This window comes from Tyto alba, unplaced genomic scaffold (assembly GCF_018691265.1).
Source record: "Tyto alba isolate M040663 unplaced genomic scaffold, T.alba_DEE_v4.0 Super-Scaffold_18, whole genome shotgun sequence".
Taxonomy (NCBI): domain Eukaryota; kingdom Metazoa; phylum Chordata; class Aves; order Strigiformes; family Tytonidae; genus Tyto; species Tyto alba.
This window is the reverse complement of record NW_024881280.1, coordinates 9,155,456-9,175,887: the sequence shown is the minus strand read 5'-3', so window position 1 is coordinate 9,175,887 and position 20,432 is coordinate 9,155,456. Positions and strand designations below refer to the sequence as shown.

The following is a 20,432-nucleotide window of genomic DNA, read 5'->3' as shown; positions in this document are numbered from 1 at the left end:
GGACCCTGCAATTGAGACAGCACCTGGATGTGGTGGTTGCTCCCAGTCTATGACTGCTAAGAAAAAAAACCCACTAAATTTCAAGTGGAAAAAACAGGAGACTGTTGATGATGGCATTTGTCATGGAAAGGAACATAGACGTGACCCATTTTAATCAAGGCTGCCAGTGGAATTCTCAGATGTGTTCAAATGTGGGATTCACTGTCTCTTTAGTACAAATGCTCTTTACAGCTCTATGCTCCAAAAATGCCATAGATTCTGTTGGGTTGTCTTAATAGGTCATCCATAATGACTGAAAAAACTGGACCTCTTAAGTCTTTTTCTCAACAAGGAAATGTACTTTGCTTTAAGGAAGCTTAGTTGCTTTCTTATTTAAGGCATCTGGAAGACAATACTATAAACAATGTTTCTGCAAAGTACTTTCCCCCCCCCCCCAATTGGTGGCGGGTGAGCTCGGATAGGAAAAATTTAGAGGTGTCTAAAAACAAATTAACATGATCAGTAATAGCGGTGAGGGGATTTTATGTGAAAAAATGAAGTGAATCATTCAGGAAGTTGATGCTATTGTCTGTAATATTTCTCTTTTACTACATGAGCTGTTGCAAGATACATAAAGAGCTCTGAAACTGTTTCAGAAGTTTTGAAAATGCTCAGAAGTCTATAAATTCTATTCTGAATTGGGCAAACTTGCTTGAGCTACTAGAGCCATCATTCATGTTTTTAGTGACATGATAGAATTAATTTATTGTTGCTGTGTGACATTGTAATAGCACTATTAAATAGTGACCAGCTGCAATGCTAAAAGGTATTTCATTGTGTCTTAAAATGTAACAGAGTTACATATGCTCTGAAGTCAGATTTATACAAACTATACTTTAAGGCAAGAACTTGTAAAAGGATTTAGATATCCTTGCTGGGGTAAAGAATTTAGAATTCATTTCATGATAAGCTAATAGAATTAATATTAGTGTTTGTTTGTTGTTTTGTTTTGTTTTCCCTAGCCAGGTGATTCTCAGATAATTGAAATCATCTTAGGGCAAATTATTTCACAGGAACGTCTAAAGGTGGCAGTCACTTTAACATTCAAAAGCAATTGAGTTGGTACACAGTGAAATTCCTCATATGGACTTTTGTCCCCCAGGACAGAACTGGAATAGGTCAGATTGTTAGTTTTCTGTAAACTGGATGGGATAATTTAGATTCCATATGCCTTTTCTTACTCTTTTTTTATTTCCTTGTCAAGCAACTAGAATGTTTTTGTGCTAGTTATAAAGTAGAAATTGAAGTTACTGTAGCAATAAAAGCCTCATTTCATCCTAGTTTTCATATTTTTCATTATTCTCAGAAGAATGGAAATCTTTAACTTAGTAAAACTGAATACAGTCCTTCCTTTTTAACATTCAGACCAGAGGCTGAAGACAGTAAACATTTGGTTTCATATTCTAAAAGTTTATGCTCTTGGGATTTACTTCATTTGTATAGCGGGCTGTTTTAAAGTTAAGCTCTCAGTGCCCTTCTGAAGAAGTGCTATTCATCAAACTGCATCTTTTAGGAAACTTACCTGTGTTTCAATTGTTTTGGAAGGAATGCTATATTATTCTTACTTGGATGGTTTGGCAATCTTCAGAACTGCTAAGAAGGAGACTTAAGTCTATTTCTTGAAAATTTTAGTTTTTTTTTTTTATGAAATTTAGCAGTTCCAAAGCATTTTGAGCTATTCTTTGTGTAATTGCATGGTACTGTGAAATTTCTGCAACTAGTATTATGCTTTGTTTCAGGGTAATGTTCAGTATGGAATATGATATACTTACAAGATTTAATTGTCTGTCCTGCCTGAACACAAAATGTGTTCCAAGCACCAGTTAAACTTTACGATAGTGTGCAAAACCTAAGATTTATGGCATGTTGTCTGAGAACCTGTTCATGTTAAGAACATCCCATGAAATATTTTCCACCGTAACTAATACTGGTCCAGCTCTCATCGTATCACTCCAGCAGACAGTGATTATATGGGCTGTTGAATCCTCTTCAAATACATTGCTGCACGATCCTGCTGGATTTAATTGCTAGAGTTACTGACAGTAATGGCAGCTCCTGATGTGCTTAGATGATAGTTCTCAGTGTAGCATCTGTTTGTGGATAAGAAGAAATTATACCTATATATATACAGGCAGAGAGACACTGAAGTGTTTCATCTTAATAGGTTAATAATTTTGTATTGTGGTTATTTTTGGGTGTATATCAAACCAGACTTTTCAATGTATTATACAATTTTTTTTTAAATTGTAAGAATTGTCATGAGTCTAGGGCAAGCAGACAGATCACTGATACCTCTTTAAGTACAAGTCAGAGGTGAGGAAGATAATTCAAGTTTCTCACATCCACTGTTAGAGGGAACAAAAAGTTATTGTTTGGGAAGATAAGACTGTGTAAAAGAAAGCAAATTTAGCAGTTCTGACAGTTCTCACTATATAGAATCATTAATTAAGTGGGTAGCATGGACTGGATATCTGTTTTGGGCAGGGTAATAACACCACGGTTTGATTATTTTTTTTTTTAATTGTAAATATGTAGTAATTATGACTCTTATAAATTATATAATGCCATTTGTAACAATTTATTTGAAAGGAAGAAGGATGGGAAAATATATTCTATGATTATACAACAGCAATTGACTTATGATCATACAATATCTAGAGTATCAGGGAGAAAATGCTGGTATTGAGAAACTAGAAAAGAAATATTTTTAATTGGTGCCTGTAGTGCAGCCCTTGCTATTTACTGCTCAGACACAGCTTTGAGACTTACCCGTGGCTTTCCTTGCTTTTGCAGTTTCTCAAATTATTGGTTTGCTAGTTCAGAAAATACTTTGTGAAGGTGTTGCAAAAGCATTTCAATAAATGGCTGGTTGTCTGTTCATACCACATAATATTGGTGTATTTTAGTGAAGTGGAAGAAATCATTATGGTTTAGATCCTGTCAGAATTTAAAAAACTCACACTTCTAATAGTTAAAACCAAGAAATAACTTTATTATTGGAGAAAAAAGAGGAATAGTTCTGCCTCAGAGCTCTTTGGAGGGATGGGGGGAGCAGGACTTGATGCCTGTGGAGAACAAAAACTGACATAAATAGATGGTTTAAAAAGCTATGACATATGTCACTTTGTGGTGCCTACTTGGATTTCTCCTGAGAACTTGTAGAAACATGGTAAATTGAAATAAAACAAAAAGTCTCAAATTATATTTGTTGTGGCTCCATGCTCACTTTGTAGATACCAAGTTAAGTAGTCAGCGGGTTTATTTCTGACAATGAGAATCTTTTTCTATTCTTTGACAGCCACGAGCTGTCGCTGGTTTTCGAGGAACAGTACGATATGCGTCAATCAATGCTCATAGAAACAGAGTGAGTATCTCATCTATATCATATGCATCTCACGTAGCTGAAAGCAGTCAGTAATGCAGTTGCTATTGATTTCCTTTTTTGTATTTTTATGTGTGTATTTGTTATGTAGAAATGAATACTTAGAAATTTTGGTAAAGGGTAATATACTTTGCAGTAGTTGAGGATAAAAAAGTTTTTGCTGTACAAATAGTAGTGGTTTTAATAGTTACCTTTGGTGTTCAATTGTACTGTAACTTATTAAATCAAAAAAGTCAAGTTACCGAGTTCTATAAAATAGATAATGTCCAGTATATCGTCTTAACATAATATACTAAAGAAATCTGAATAAACAGCTTTTCCAGTATAGAGATTTGCAGTGTTATTTTAACACACTTCAATGTCTGTTTTGTTTCCCTGTATCTTCTATGGAAATTTACTTTTATGTTTCTACTTAAAGTAGTTGAAAATAGTTGCTGGATTTAATTATACAAACTTGTTTTGCAGCATTGACTATATTAATTTTTATATATGATAATTTACATCTCCAGAGCAGTAAAGAATGTATCTTCCCTTTTGTCTTCTAGATATTTATAAGATGCACTAGAATAATATTTATTTTTCACAGGAAATGGGTCGACATGATGACCTCTGGTCCCTGTTCTACATGTTGGTGGAATTTGTGGTTGGGCAACTGCCTTGGAGAAAAATAAAAGATAAGGTAAACCGAGAAGTGAAACTAAAGAGCATGAGGGAGATTTACTTCTGGATTTCATGTGAATGCTGTGATAAGGATTCCACTAAGAATCACTGGTTCATTAATTTTAACATTACATTTTCCAGTGTTTTCTACTGTTAGTTCTCATTGCTAGCGTCACGGTATAAAAATCAATCAAGTTTTACGAACTGTTTTAGGCAGGAAGCAAATTTTGCTTCTAATTTGCAAATGTTTTAAAAGGTAAAAGTAAGTGTATATATGCCACTTATTGCATTTTCCTTTTGTCACTTGAGCACTTTTTGATTTCACCTATTACATATTTAGAATTTCTTATCTATTTTGATTATTTATGAAATGGTCATTTCTTATTTGCATGTGAACAAAAGTGATTCAGTCAATATGCAGTAGTGCCTTCAGTCATATATCATAGGTGAGGTATGCGAAAGAACAACATCTGATTAACCTATTATTACTTCTTTCAACTTCTTCTGATATTAGATTGAAACAAGGTTACTCTCTGATGTGGTTTATGCATTGGTAGATGACAATGTGATATATAGGTAGCATCTCTTTTTTGGTTTTGATTTACTCACCTTAGACTAAAGAAGATTTACTAATCTTATGCAGTATATTGTGATGACCAAATATGCACCAAAAATTGACTGAACTTGAGATGATGCAACAGGACATTCAAATCTTTAAAACATGCTTTTTTAGAAGGGTTGGAGCATCCAATGACAGTCCTTGATATCAGGCAGCATTCAAACACAGCTGAAAATTAAATGACTTTTCATATTGAATTTGAAATTTGTACATTATTTTGCATGTGTACTGAGGACAATGACAGAATCTCTTACCTTGCTATCTGATGTCAAATGGCCTTCCTCAGTACTGTTCAGTGTAACGTACTTACCCATCTTTCTGGCCAGCTGTAAGATACGAGGTGAATATGTTATAGCAGAGAGTGAAGGCGTGCTAATGTTTGTTGTGTTATTTACTCCTAGGAGCAAGTGGGCTCCATTAAAGAAAGGTATGAGCACAGACTTATGTTGAAACATCTTCCTCAAGAATTCAATGTCTTTCTGGATCACATTTCTAATTTAGATTACTTTACAAAGCCTGATTACCAGGTAAGCATTTCTGATTTTTAAATAGCAGAATTTTATGCTTGTTCATCTTCCATTTAGTTTGATTTCATTGTGTAGTCTTGGTAGTGATTATGGATTATGCCACCACAAAGTTATTTTAATGACTTTCTTAGTACCACAGAAACTTTGCAGTTCAAAGATGTAATTTTTTTTTCTCATTTGGGAAGAGCAGGGAAGTTAAGTTTCTAAAAACAATTGACAGTTGCTTTGCAGTTAGTATTCTGTTAGGATCAGGTGCTATCCTACTATCATAGCTTCTAGTGGGTGCTCCTTAAATTAAATCAATCAGATTGTTCTCTCAGTGATAGTTATTCTGGCAGTTTTCCAAAATCTGGAGCTCAGCACCAACTATATACAGCTAGAGCACAACATGCAACTATGGTGGGTTTTTAAGACTGAAGTATTGCCTACAGAGATCACCAGAAAACTAGTCATTTTATTTTGTTTAAGAGAGCATTGCCTCCTGAAATGGGCAGGTGCAGCTTGGTGATAAGGTGATGGGTGCTGAGAGCATGTGTTGTAGAATATGTTTTATTCTCTCAGTGTTGACTCATGATTTATCAATAAATAGAACTCAAAGATCAGACTTTGTTCTATACCACTATGTAGAAGGCAGCAGAGGAATGCTCAGGAAAAGCAGGGGGGGAGACACTAAGAGTTTTTTCAGTCTCACAGCCTGTGGGAGAAGTTGAACTGATCTAACATCGCACCACAACAAGTTGTCCCTGTGTGCCTTCCCTTTGGCTCCCAGAAACACACATTCCTGTCAGCTTCCCACTAGCATTACCTGTCTGCCCCCATGCATTCGTTCAACTCACTAACTCAGCAAACCCAGAAGGAATGGGGTTTTTTATTTTTTTCTTCTGTGGCAAAAATTACTGATTGCAGCTATTGTGATATCGCATAGAAAAACCTTCATTGTAGGCTGGTAAATACGTTTTATTTACATTATATATCCTGAATGATGAAATGGGTACACAGGCATATTTTTGCAAAACTGTTTTCCACGGTCTACTTGTATCTAGCACAGCACGTGCACTCAGGGATTGACATGATACCACAACAGAGTTTCTCCATGATAGAGACAGCCCCGTAATTTACAGTCTTCTGGTTGATCATGGAACATTTGCAGTTGTGTAGCTGCAGCCTAAACCTTCCAGCATGGTCTTGCTCTTGTGCTTTTATTTAGAGCAGTGAGAAAGTGCTTTACTTTCCATGGTTATTTAAGCTCTGGTCTCTCAACTAGTAGTTACTGTTAGCAATGCTATTCATACCTTCGATACGTATCATTCTTTGCTTGTATTTAAGGTTAGGCACTGAACAAGAGTGTACATGGTCAAGATCCCTGCTTTGAAGAGTTTACAGTCTAAGTTCACGACATAGGCCCAGAATCCATGTTTGATTTGGCAATTCCAGATATTTTTATTTTATTCAGGTATTTATGTACATATAGGCTCAGTCTCCTGACATCATTAACCATTTGAATTTGTATTTGCATTATAGCAGAAATTGTAGAAAAGATTTGAAGGAGAATGACCTTAAAAATTACTTCAGAGACTGCTTAAGGTTTGCAGGAAGAGGAGAATAAAGGAGAGTACGCATGGGACAGAGAGTAACCTGTGGCTTTGTGCAGTTCAGTAGGTTTTCAGAGCTGACTGGGATAGATGGCACACTGAAGGTTCTTGAGAGTAAGGATAAAATGGATACAGTCACTTTATACAAGAAAAATGATCAAAACTTCCCATCCGTTTTAAGTTGCCAAATGGTATGTGTTTTTAAAGGAGGCCAGAGAAATATCTTCAGCATCTTACACTGGAGAAAAGAATGAAAAGTAAAGTTTTAGCATAAATAAATAAATAAATGACTACAATTTTAGAAATGTTACAGAGGAAGAGATGAAGTGATACAGACACAGCCTTCCCACCAGTGACTAGAATGAGACAAAGTTTTCTCCCTGGGAGAGGAAAGTACATGCAATTTCTTCCTCTGTCATGGACAGAACTTGTTCTAGATGCTTTTTCGTGGCATAAAATGAGGGTGAGAAGCTTCCTGTGTGACATTTCTGTGGGATGAATGCCAGCATTAGATAAAGTAGCTGATACGTGGTTCCAAATGACAGAAATGTATGAATTAGCAGATCAATATCCTTCCCTATGTACTCCTCATTAATTGGTTTCTAATGGTGTTACTGAATATATTCTTTTGTCTTCCTCTGTGGGAGAGCCATTGGATGCTATTCTGCAACAATGCAGTCATGCCTCTCTCTTTCTGTCTTTTTATGGAAACCTATGGTGTATCTTTGCCTCTCTTTACTGATAAAAACACAGATGTGGTGTTTTGTTTTTTTTTTTTTTTTCCCCAAGTAAAACAGAATTTTGCATATCTTGACTTTGAAACCTTGGAAAATGAGAGATGGTTAATATAAAGAAGTGTGTCCTTTTTTTGGAAACTTTTTGTCAGTCAAAATCTTAGAGAGACATGTTAATGTATTACAGGAGGATATTTCTTAATTGCTTGGTCTCTTAGACAAAAATGAAGCTTATTAATTTTTTTCTTAATTTTTAGCTTCTCATGTCTGTGTTTGACAACAGCATGAAAACATTTGGGGTTATTGAAAGTGACCCTTTTGACTGGGAGAAGAGTGGAACTGATGGCTCTCTGACAACAACAACAACTTCAACCACGCCTCAGTTACACACTCGTCTTACTCCAGCTGCAATTGGGTATGTGTACACATTGTGGTCACTTAAAAAGCAGACGCGGAGTACCAAAGGGAAATTATCTCCATAATTTAGTTTTTTTCTGCAGGATATTGAATAAATAGAGGAATGGAGGTTTGGGAGCATTTGAAATATTTCCCTTGTTAGGGTTCCTGTTTATACTATCCTTGTAAGATCAGCGCTGCAGTCCTAAATTTAGAGCAATAAAAAATAGTAGCTCAGGAAATTGTATGCAAATTTGCTAGTCCATCCTTTGCTAAATCATATTTTGTAAAACTAAATGAAGTGTCCTGAATTTAACTGCCTGGAAATAAACCCGTTGTTTTCTGTAAGGTTGGAATAAGCTACTAGCTGCAATTTCCTTATAACTTTGAAAAATGAATAGATCTTTATAGGAAATTTGGAAAAAGATTTTGGTCATGTTTAAAATAATATTGAATATGGTATTTGAGACCTTCTGGAATTAAGTTGGATGAGATGTGATGTTTAATAATAGCCATACTCATCTCAGGGGATTGGAGAATATAAGAGGTGTTTATGGGTGAGGAGGAAGACTGTGCCCATTCTAGGCCTTGAGTAGATCACTTTTTATCTAAGAGTCACAATGGTAGTGACATGGGAGTTTTGACAGTGTAGTGAGGCTGAAAAAGCCAGAATTTCATGTTGAATATATTAATATATTACATTCCCAATATTTCAAAGTAATTAAAAAACCAAAAAGGTTAAAATAAATGTCAGTCGACATTAACTGGTGTTAATCTTACACAGATGTACAGTGTGCACTGTTGAACACACTGAAGTTGACAGAGATTTTGCATATGATTCAGTCCCATTATCATACGAAGCATCACACTGGAGTTACTGATAGCCTTGGCTGCAGTTAACAGTTTTGATGACTGTAAAGGAATGACTTTTAATTGACCTTCTGACTGTTCACTTTTTAGGTATAACATTGCTTCAGCTTCAGGTACTGAGCTAAGCCTTAGCCCTCTTTAGCCCCAAGTCAATGGGACTACAGAACTTCAGTTAAAACGTAATGTCATATTAGCATTATGTTTATGTTTTGATTATGAATAGTTGGACCAAAATAGCATTTTGATAAGAATAGTGATTAACCTCACACAGTATGTTTTGTTATTCTATCAAATTTTGGGGAAAAGGATATTATGAAAGTTGCCATTCATTTTTTTTTTAATAGAAAGATTGTGTGGACAAATCAGGAGCAAAGTTGAGCCTGGACATGATCTCTAACAAATTTTCTTGGAAGTTGTGTCAAAAACATTAAAAAAACCCCAGCTTTCAAGTGACTGTTTTTTGATTTACACCTTTTGTTATGTTCCTTAATTAAAGAAACATAAATTGTGAAAGCCAAGAAGTAGGAGGTTTTATATTAAATAATTTACAAGATTTAGTTTTCCACAGAAGCATGCTTTTGCTTGTAATTTTTTCGTTGTTTCTTTCTTTCCTTTAAGAGAGTAGAAAAGAATTTCAGGAAACACATTAGAGTCTCAAAACCTTTACCTTTCCAATTTTTTTTTTTTTTTTTTTAAACTACTTTTCTAGGATTGCCAATGCCACTCCAATCCCAGGAGATTTGCTGCGAGAAAACACAGATGAAGTGTTTCCTGATGAGCAGCTCAGTGATGGAGAGAATGGTATTCCAGTTGGTGTCTCACCAGAAAAATTGCCTGGATCCCCTGGGCATCAGCGTCCTCAGGAAAAAGACGTTTGGGAAGAAATGGATGCAAACAGAAACAAAATCAAACTAGGGATCTGTAAGGTACTTAGAAATCTGCATTGCAAAGGCCATCTTTGAACAGTTTCCTGTCCTCATAGTGCACATAAGATATAATTAATAATGCAGTTTTTACTAATATTAATTAGCCAGAATGGTCTAAGAAAACAAGATGTATGGTAGAGCTAATACATTTTATTAGAGTGATTTATATACTGGAACAAGCAGACAAGCTTTTGGGCCTTGTGTCACTTTATCAGGTCTTTATGATGAATAGTAGATTGCTGATAATTTGAGATTCTTTATAGTATATTCATGTTCTTCAGACATGATTTTGATTCTTGCTCACTGAAAGAAACCAAAGCAAATTTCCTGCATCTTGCATGTCTAGAAGTTAGATACTGAATATACAAAAAACAGTTTAATGCTATCCTTCAGCTGATAGATTAACAGTGTGATTGACAGTATCCATTTAATTCACTTGCTGTTTTCATCTCCATAGGATAAAAGAACTTTGTACTGATTCAGAGAGGTTCATGGGCTAGTCTTTAGAAGAGAATGTTGCTTAATTTTGAGAAGTGGTCTCAGAAGTGGTTCCTGTCTCCCTGTCTCACAATCACAGCAGTTCATACTCGGACAAATGGGCCTTGTTTCTTGATATAAAAATGTTTTGAACATGGAGAGGGATCTTTTGCTGAAATGTTCTTTAGCTAGGAGAGCTCTCTAGTTGAGGCTGTTACTCCTTGTTTACTAGAAAAAAATGTATTGTGGGAAAGAATGAGGCATGGTGCCTATTTTCAAATGTGCTTATTTGTTTTTTACCAAAGAGGTAGAAAGGAGGTTGTTCTGGTTTAAACCAAGGCAATTTCTATTAGTTATACCTGTTGAAACTAAGGATGATCATGATTTCCCATCTCTAAATCATGTCCAGTTAGTGTACAAGATGGAATGTGGTTGGACTAATACATAGTTCTAAGCCATAGAAATATCTAGTAGATTTAGTGTGTAACAGTGTCATATGGTCTAGAGAATCATAAAGACAGCTTGGAAGTTCACTTGTCTTTAATCAGAGCACTTGACTGTAGGGCAGACTGAAGATGTTACCAAGGGCTGGGTTTCAAGCTGTTCTTAAAGAAAATTTCAGAGATGAGTGTGAAATACCAGAGTAAATTTAAGTGTATTACTGGGGTTTTGAGACTCCTGTTCTCAGACCTGCCCAGAGCTAGTATATTACTAGTATTCTGTCTGTTGTAGGTGTGTGCTGAAGAGCATATCTAAACTACCTTAAGTATGGCATGAATTCCAAATACAAATTGGCTTATCACAGACTAAAAACCTGGATGGTATTCACCATGTAGTACCTTGTCTTCCTCTCTCTTGCCACACCTAGTGAGCCACATTTTTGCTTTATTTTTTTCACAGGCTGCCACAGAGGAAGAAAACAGCCATGGGCCAGTGAATGGAATGCTTAATGCGCCGAGTCTCGGTTCTCCAATTCGTGTTCGCTCTGAGACCACCCAGCTAGACAGAGATGTCCCACTGGTGCGAAAGTTACGTTCAATTCACAGCTTCGAACTGGAGAAGCGTCTGACCTTGGAGTCAAAGCCAGACACTGATAAATTTCTTGAGACCTGGTAAAGAAATTATTTTATTCCTATGCTTAGATTTTTTCAGGATACGTAGTTAAGATACTATCATCTTTCCTCTGCTGTGTGAAAACCAGGAATGGAGTTATGCTTGTGCAAGCTACAGCAGAGTATTTACTGTGTTCATAATACTGCTCAATTAGAGGATTTCACCACTTGGCAGCTTCTTTAAAAAAAGATTAGTGCTGGTATACAGCTAACGTTGGACTTCCACACTTGAGGATTTTTTTATTTCAAGAACTAGTGGTGTAACCCTGATGCTTATTACCTTTTTCTTCAGTGGGATACTCTTGACAGACAGTAGAACTCATCCTAAATAAGAAGGATGACATTTAGATGCTCAATAGAGGTAACATGGGATTAGATTATATGACATGAGGACAGTTTACAAGAAGTGGAGTTATGAAGTAAAATTAGAAATCTACGCGCATGCCGCAGGTCTAGTTATGCCCAAAGGTGTTGCAACAACATAAAGAAGTCTTGATAGAAGACAGAGGTCTTAAAATGGAATTTGAATGTAGGGAGGAGGCAGATGTTTGAGAACAGATTCGATCAATTTGCCGATGTGTAGAAAGAATAAGGGGAGAAGGACACAGTGAAATCTGACTGAAAAGCAGAGGCTGAGTGGGGACAGTAGAAGATAGTTGAGATGCTGACAGTGGCAAAATCCTTCTAAGTCATAGAGGGGCTAGGAATTTGCATCTGTTTGATGAAGCAAGTTGCGCAAAGCATAAATAAAGAATCAATTGAAACAATAACATTCTTCTTGAAAGCATCTACTTACTGCTGCTGGAGACATCTGTTTCTTCTGTTCTGCTTTGAGTCTCTGCTTAATTAAGTCTCTGCATAAATTAAGTACAGTGGACATCTGCTTGTAGCCTCACCACTGAGTTGGTATCCACTCAGTATTCTGCCTTCTGATAATTACAGTTAGAATACAATATGATACATTACAATTACACTTTAAATATGTACAGATTTTCAAGACCATCTGCCCATTTTTACTGACTCAGAGTTATTCGTCTGAAATTGTGGATCTTTCAACCATTGTAGATTGTTTTAAAATATGACAACAAGTTTTTATATGTCTAGTTTTCCTCTACTGAAAAACCTCAAATGTAGCTTGCATTATTTAATTGATTGTTAACTAATTCAGATATTACCTTCTTTTCTTAAGTTTGGAGAAGATGCAGAAAAACTTGAATGCTGCGTCAGAGACTCCTGTTGCTGCTGTTCCTCCTCTTTCTCAGAAAACACCCATTCCTGCCTCTGTGACTGCCCGCATGGACCATGTTTGGCACTATGATGAAGAATATCTTCCAGACCCTTCAAGGCCCGTGTCAGCTAGTTCTCCAGAACATGTTGATGGTGTTATTAGCAATGGATTTGTAGCTGTCAACTTAAGCTCCTGCAGGCAGGAGGTTGATTCTAAGGAATGGGTGATAATAGATAAGGAACGGGACTTGCAGGACTTCAGGATAAATGAGGCTTTAGGGCACAAAACGACTGGAAGTCCCTCAGATGAAGAGCCAGAGGTACTACAGGTTCTAGAGGAATCCGGTCCAGAAGAGCAGCCCAGACAGGGTGGTTGGGCAGGAAACAGTGTCCATGCCAAGAACCAAACCTCAGGGGTGGAGTTTGTTCTAGCCATGGAGTGTCATCCTGCTGCTTCCGAACAGCTTACAGATAAATTGGAACTTCTGTCTGGAGCTGCTGGACAGCTTCTTGCAGCCACCCCTACAAGTCCTATGGAAGCTCAAGCAGAAGGAGCACTCACTCCGGTAAGAGAAATGGTTGCTGTTTTATTGAATCGCTCTATTCAGAATTACATGAGGAGATAGTAAGGGAAAAGGCAGTGACTAAAATACAACAGTGTAGCAGAAATTCCTAGTTTCATCAGACATGGGACTTTGATTCTTGAGGAATGATCTTCCATGTTGTGTTATATGAGTGTTTAGATTCTCCCATGGAAGTGACTATTAGTTCTGCAGGTATGATTCACAGAACTGGCTTCAATAAAAAAATACAAAATAATTACATATATAAAAAAATATATATTTATATAAATAAGCTCCTTATGCAGTGATTCTTAATCAGTGAGATACACACATGGAAATATATATTTATTATATTTGCAGTGCATAAACATAAACTGACAATGAATATGTAAAGTACTGTGCTGCAATGTTTCATGTGTTTCAGGAAAAACCTAAATGGCTGAAATGAAAGAAACAGAGTTACTTCCTCTCATTGTCACTGATGTAGTGTTTTCTTTTGGAATTCCCTTTGTTTCTTCCTGTCTCTTATGAAATTTATAATGGTTTTTATACAAACCACTTGTTGGCTTTTATAAATTGTTGCTACTTCTCACTTCCAAGATAATTTTGCAACTTCTGTTTTGCTCCCAGAGTTTTCTCTTCACTAAAACAGATTGCTTTGCTTCCATTGCATCTTCTTTTTGTGTTTCTCCATCTTTTCTAAAGAATTCTCATTTGCACAGCTTTTGATCATTTACTTTTTTTTTCTCCTCTGTCACTGATTCTAAACAAGGAGTTCTTTGGCTTTACCTAAGGAGGAAGTGAGATTGATGGTTAAGTGATTGGGAATCAGCTCCTGGTTTTATTTCTCCCCTTTTCTCAGTAGATAATTTTGTCATCTGTGATATAAAGGGAAATTCTTTCAAGCTCCTTTGAGTCAAGAAACCTGGCTGTACTTCTCTCTCACTTATCACCACTTTTTGTGAAAGTTACAGCCGGCTCATTAGAAAAAGAAGCTTGTCACCAACCACTCATTTATTACAAGGTGTGGAATATCCTTTATGGTTAAAATGAACTATGCAATGTAGTTAACTATAGCTGTACAGTAAAATTTCAAATACACCTAGGTTCTCATGGAAAATGCAAGATTGTATCTTTCATACAAGATTATATTTAGATACCATACTTCGTGAATTATATAGTTTATAGAAGATTCATTTTGCGTGATTCAAAATACAGAACTGTGTTAAACAACAAGATTTTTGAGATGTAAGTTAAAATATTCATTGCATGAAAGTTTTTGATGGGTTAGAAACTTCTGAGGGTGAAAAAAAATAATTTAAATTGCTCAGTTGTTTTCAGTTGTTCAATTTTTGTATTTTAATGCTACTTTTAGTAAAACAGACAAGAGTGAGCAACACAGTCCTGTACAAAATACTGATTATCAGGTGTTTTTATTTCAAAAGCCATTAAAAAACAGCTTGCAATTTTGTATGCAAATGCACTATCCCAATTTATATAAACTTGGCTCTTTTGAGGGAACAGCTATTTCACTTAAAACTGAAAGTAGAGGTGATATAAATATCATGTACTACAGTGAAAATAATGGACAGTATCTTTATCTGGAAAAGAATAAGCTTCTGAGCATTGAAGCAGAAATAGTTATAAACAAGGTCAATTAATTATAAGATGTATGGAAGAAATATTGCTTGAAGGAGACACTGGAGTGAGATTATGTTTTAGTTCGGCTTTGCAAGTAGGTAAGGGATACTTGTCATGACCTCGAAAATGGGGGAAATTAATATGGTTTGTATTATCCTGGAAGGGCAGGTAGTACTGTGAGGGCAAGATGAATGGCAGGAAGGAACTTGCTGTTTTGAAGGTGAATCGTGTAATTGAAAATATAAACTCAACTGGGAATAAAGAAAATAGAAATTATTTGGCTGATTTAGAAATGGGGAACAGAGTGTGTCTATGCAGTGTGTCTATTCCAACTGTGATGGCAATATGTAGTAGTCCCCCACCTACTTCATTAGCCCTTGAAAGCCAAACAAAGCCCTGGAGGATATTTGGGGGCGAGTTGTTCTTTCTGTCCTTGGTTGGTGGTATTCCATTTTATAAAAGATACTTAAATATTCCTTGAGGTGGGTACTGCAACCTAGCTGTTCTTATAGGTGAGTGTCTTAATCACTTCACAGGGAGACAGTGTGTGTGTGTATATATATATATGTGTGTGCATATATATATATATATATATATATATATATATATATATATATATATATATATATATATATATATATGCCCCTTCCTACAGTAGTTCTCTCTGTTTGAGAGTCCTGGTGACCTTAGGGAACTGTTTGGTAGAGTCCTTTTCCTTCTTCTTCAAAGCATCTACCTGACTGAAACTGTTCTCTGAATGTGATCCTTTTTTGTGGGTCAGACGTTCTTGCTCTTTAGTAATTTTATCTAGATAGCACTTCCTGACAATACAAATAATGGGCAAAGGGTCATATTTTACTTTTTTGCTGATTTAATTATTTTGCACCAGTTAATAAGAGCCAGCTTGGATCCAAGAATGTAAATTTAGGGCCATAAATCAAATTACTGAAGTGTTACTAAAAGGGGTTAAAAATAGGTGCTGAAATTATAGTAGTATAATAGCTTAATATAATTTCTGAAACAGTTTACCCATTTCAAACAGCTTGAAACTCTAGGATGTGTTGGTGTTCACAGTCATTGTGCTTATGAATATACCTCCCATATGGATTTTTAGTGACCTGCTTCACTGTCAATTAGGAGAAAGTATGATGAATTATTTTATTTGAGTTTATTCTGATAGGCTTGTTAAATATGAAGCAATTACTTCAGTGATGAATGAATAAAATAGTTTTCCTGGTTTATGTATTTTTCTATTTTTAATTTTTAGTTTGATTCTTCTGTATTCTTTATTTCTTTCAGGGCTTTATTGCTCACTGTCTAAAGTAAGTAGTAGCAAGGATGTTTCTGTATGAGAAACTAAATGTTCATATACTCACCCATAATTTTATTTTCTCCTGAACAAAAGAAATTGCTGGTCTGCAGTCCTTCCATTTGTAGATAAATATTCTTCCTGACATTGTGTGTATACATGGACTTCTTGTAATTAATGATGATACACTAACCTATTTCACACAGCAGCAACACTCTAATAAGAATGTAAAGTTGTAGCAGTTGAGGAAGGAAATCAGAACTCAAAAAATGTGAGAGAAAAATGTGTAAGTTATTGGCTTGGGGATGAGCAAGTTTCTGGCATAAAAAAATATAGCAAATTTATGCTATTATGAAAAAAACCCTGCAGGTAAGAGAACTAATTTACATGTTAATCAGTCATGGTTTTCCAGTTGCAATACAGATTCTGTGTGCTACCAGCAAATACCAGTTTGATCTGACTCAGTCAGGGACACATGGTCACATTTCTGTTGAACTATTCAGAGCATGCAAGCGTATATATGCTGCCTTTATGCTTTCATGATGGCTTTATGTTGACTTTGGCTGCAGGAGGACAGGTAGTATCTGATTTGCTGTATTATCTGCTGATATTAAGTTTATCTGTCAAAAGTACTTGAACTGATCTAGACCAATGGTGAATTTATACTGGAGCGACACTTGGCACCATGTATGATGTTCTCTAGTTTTCTTTTCCTTGATCTCGTACTAAGAGTGTAAAGCTAAACTTCCTGTGTTATTGAACCATTGCCTCATTAATTTATTGTGTTTGTACTGAATTGCAATGACCTCCATACAGTGCATGCATGCACAAAACTTTGCAAGATATATTTGTCCAGCAGATATTTCAGCAAAGAAATAATAATGGAGATGAAGTAACTGAATATGTATCAACTAATTCCAATTTCATCTTCAGTTTAAATAAAACAACAGTTTGCTCTGGTCACACTTGGTTGACAACCTAAAACCATATATGGGGGGTGTGTGTGAGTATGTATATGTATATGTATATATATATATATGCATGGTTATAGAAGAGGTTTGACTGTGTGAATCTGTTATTTAGAAATACTGCTGAAATTAGTCTTTTGTACATTGAAGTAATACTACATTTTATCAAAAACCTGCTCTTAAATTTCCATTTATTTCTGAGTTCTAAGTAATTTAATTTTCATGTACCTTCTATCCTAAGTTGCTGTTTTTACCAGGTGCTGGAAATATTTTTTTTCCAGTTGAGAGACAGCTGTGTGTTATGAGAACTGAAGCTTTAGGATTGACACAAAATACCTTTTCCTTGGAAACGGAAATGCTTGATAGGTGCTCCCTGTTTCCAAGAAATACAGGTTAAAATTGCAAATACCATGGTAGGAAACATAAAATCACAAAGCTTGCAAAAAGTTTCCATATCTCTACTCTTCATAGTTTTGTCTAAATGTACTTGAAACAAAGAATTGCAAAGTGTATATAGCAATCTCATTTACAGGTACACAGATGTGTCACCATCAGATATTTATTCAGCACTGGGAAGGGTCTTGCAAAGAATCAGTTGATTTCAGAGTTGTATGTCAAAGCTATAGGTTTATTGAAATCATCAATAACCAATTTGAAAATCTACTTTCTCTAAAATTATTAGTTTGGAACACTTTGACTTTAAAGTTCCTGGTTGGTTGTTTTTTGGGGTTTGTTTGTTTCCCCTCTCTCCCCACCTCTTTTTTAAATACTTGAGTGATGTAGTTTAAGATGAAACAATTGTTCATGCATTTTCCAGGCCAACATATTCTTCTAGTTCAATCCCATGTTTGGGAAATTTTGTCAAAATTGTTTAGTACTAATCTTACTGATTATTCCTGTTAGCTGCGGTTCTTAATATATGCTGCTATAGCCATAGCTGTACAGTCACATTTGTAAAGCCTGCAATGGGTGTATATGCTAAAAATATCATCATCTTGGAAAACAGTGTTGTTGCTTGGATGTGCTAAGCATTTACAAGGACCAGTCAACCGTCAACTAGTTTGTGTACATAATGTCCTTGGAACAGACTGTGTTAGTTTATTATATTTGCCCTAGATTGTTATTGTCTGACTGACTGAAGGTAGGAGCCTGCTAGAGAAAGGATGCTCACTTTATGATTTTGATACTGGATTTTTAAAAATTGCTGGAAAATGTGAAGATTAGATTTAAGATACCTCTTAAATTATCAGCTTTTAGCCTGTGAGGGAGTTGTGAATATGGCCTTCTAAGAAAATGCCACATGGGCAAGACATAAACAAGAATTATTAAAATATTGATTTTTTAAAACTTTATTTTCTTCCCCGCCATGTTGTTCTCACAGCTCAACTCATCTCATATGCTGCATTTCTCCACTCCAAGAATTTCAAGTCCCATCCTCCGCACCATGAGCCCTATAGCCTATCTATCCATCCACTCGGACCCCCTGAAAGAGGCTGGTTTGCCAAGGAGTCAGTCAGCAGAGAGCCACTCCTCTTCCTCCCGCTCAACTGGTCGTAGGCAGCTTCCTGTCATTCCCTGTGGCAACAAGTTCCCCCCTGTCATTCGCATCTCAAAAGCACAACTGCAGCAGGTGAATAAGCCTTGTCTTCATAAAAGTGACTGCATTGTAGCAGTCATCTGCAAAGTTTAACATTTTTAGTTGCTCTGCACAGTCTGGTAGTAGGCATATGCTAGTCATACTGCTATACGCAACATCCTAAAAAATATTTTGAAAGATCAAGTTAGGGAATAAGAACGGATCCTGTTCAGGAACAGAGACAGAAATACTCTGAGGCATATATAGTGTCCCACTTAAAAGAGGTAAAATTAGAGAGAGGAATATTTAAAGAGCTGTTATTCAGGTTATGATCTGGAGCACCAAGCATCTCTGGATGTTCTGGAAGATACATTGAATTCCTCAAAGGGATTTTCTCTTGAAAAAGGTAGGATTATAAAATCTAGAAAACAGATTTTTGCTTTGTTCAAAGCTATGATTAAAATCTTTTTTAATATGTTTCTATAATCAGTACTGGGTAGATTTTGAATTGGGAACACATATGAAAATTTGAACTACCTTAAATTATTTTAATGTGAGAAAAAGGGATCTAGTCAAATTGCTGCTTTGGGAATGAACAAATAATGAATTGTTCCACTGCTTGCAGTATACAAAGCAAAGATGGGTATTATCAGGGGTATTATGATTAGTTATCCATAGCTAATGGAAAATGTCACTAGGGGAAGAGGAGTTTTTCATAGTTTGGTATTCCCAGTTTCATTCAGTATGAAAAAGATGAAGGCTTAGAATCATAATTGAAGTTAACCATAATTTGTGTATTAGTCACAAAAATATTGAGATTTGCTGAGCAGCATGAGCTTGCATTGACTGGTAAAGCAGTATGACGTAGCATTAATGCGTAAGACCGTAACATGTCATCATCATTTTACCATTAATATTTCATTTGGGTTATATTTTGTGTTGCCTTTTATTTCCAATGTATTTTTCAGTATTAATATTTCTGTGTGAAAGACTTATTTTTTTTTCCAGTGAAGCATGCACAGGAGTATTGATATTAAAAGTAATCCATCAACATTAGCTTCTTTCAAACTTCCATAGGATCAGTGGTGAGTGATAACATGGCAAACAAAGTAGCTAGTGTACTTACGTCAGCATTTTGTCTGTTATCTCAAAAAGTAGTGTTTTTTCCTGCAGCTCCTGGCTGCTTTTTATCTGAATATAAAAAAACAGGTCTGGCCTCGATGTATGGAAATGGACATGCGGTAGCTCCCAGATGTTCGTTATTGTGAACTTGATAGAATATCTAAATACCACATTCTTCTCTATGACTGATGTATTGGCTAGGAAAAGGTACTAAGGAGCAATTAACTCATTAAAAGTTAAGCTTCAGTATTTTTAAGGATTAGTTTGTATCCCAGGATGCAAAATGGCCTAATTTTTTTGCCTGTATGTCTACAATTTAAATTTTCTAATCAGAATGTATCGCCGGTATAATTAGCAAACTGCTCACAATACTCAAAGAAAGTAGGTTGGCACAGCAGATCTTCTCTGGCTTCCCTAGTACCCAACAAATGAATACAGCTGCAATATTAATAGGGGTGCAAAGTGATACACTTTCTTGTCATGTGAAAAAGAAATGATATTGTGCCAGGTGTGGCTACTGAGTGGAGTGAGGATTATATGTAGCATTCTCAGCCTCTTCTTTTTGCCTGGTAAGTCCATGACTGCTGTGTTCCTTTTCAAGCTGTGATTTTGAAAGTCCTGGCTCAGTTGAGAATTTAACTTCCAGTTTTTCATTTGCTATGGAAACTACAAGCATGTGATTTTTTTAGTTC

At 35.8% G+C, this 20,432-nt stretch overlaps 1 protein-coding gene across 7 annotated transcripts in view; it reads left to right on the top strand.

Moving 5' to 3' along the window:
- TTBK2 (tau tubulin kinase 2) overlaps positions 1-20,432 on the top strand; it is a 103,843-nt gene that overhangs the window by 60,331 nt on the left and 23,080 nt on the right. For 5 of the 7 annotated variants that reach the window (XM_042790846.1, XM_042790845.1, XM_032984607.2 and 2 more), the window contains 8 exons: positions 3,338-3,403; positions 4,008-4,100; positions 5,102-5,227; positions 7,811-7,968; positions 9,529-9,745; positions 11,123-11,334; positions 12,524-13,127; positions 18,424-18,672. In XM_042790846.1, the coding sequence (XP_042646780.1) occupies positions 3,338-3,403; positions 4,008-4,100; positions 5,102-5,227; positions 7,811-7,968; positions 9,529-9,745; positions 11,123-11,334; positions 12,524-13,127; positions 18,424-18,672 (1,725 nt within the window). The remainder of the gene's footprint in view (positions 1-3,337; positions 3,404-4,007; positions 4,101-5,101; positions 5,228-7,810; positions 7,969-9,528; positions 9,746-11,122; positions 11,335-12,523; positions 13,128-18,423; positions 18,673-20,432) is intronic. The other 2 variants (XM_032984609.2, XM_032984608.2) reach the window with 1 other exon arrangement.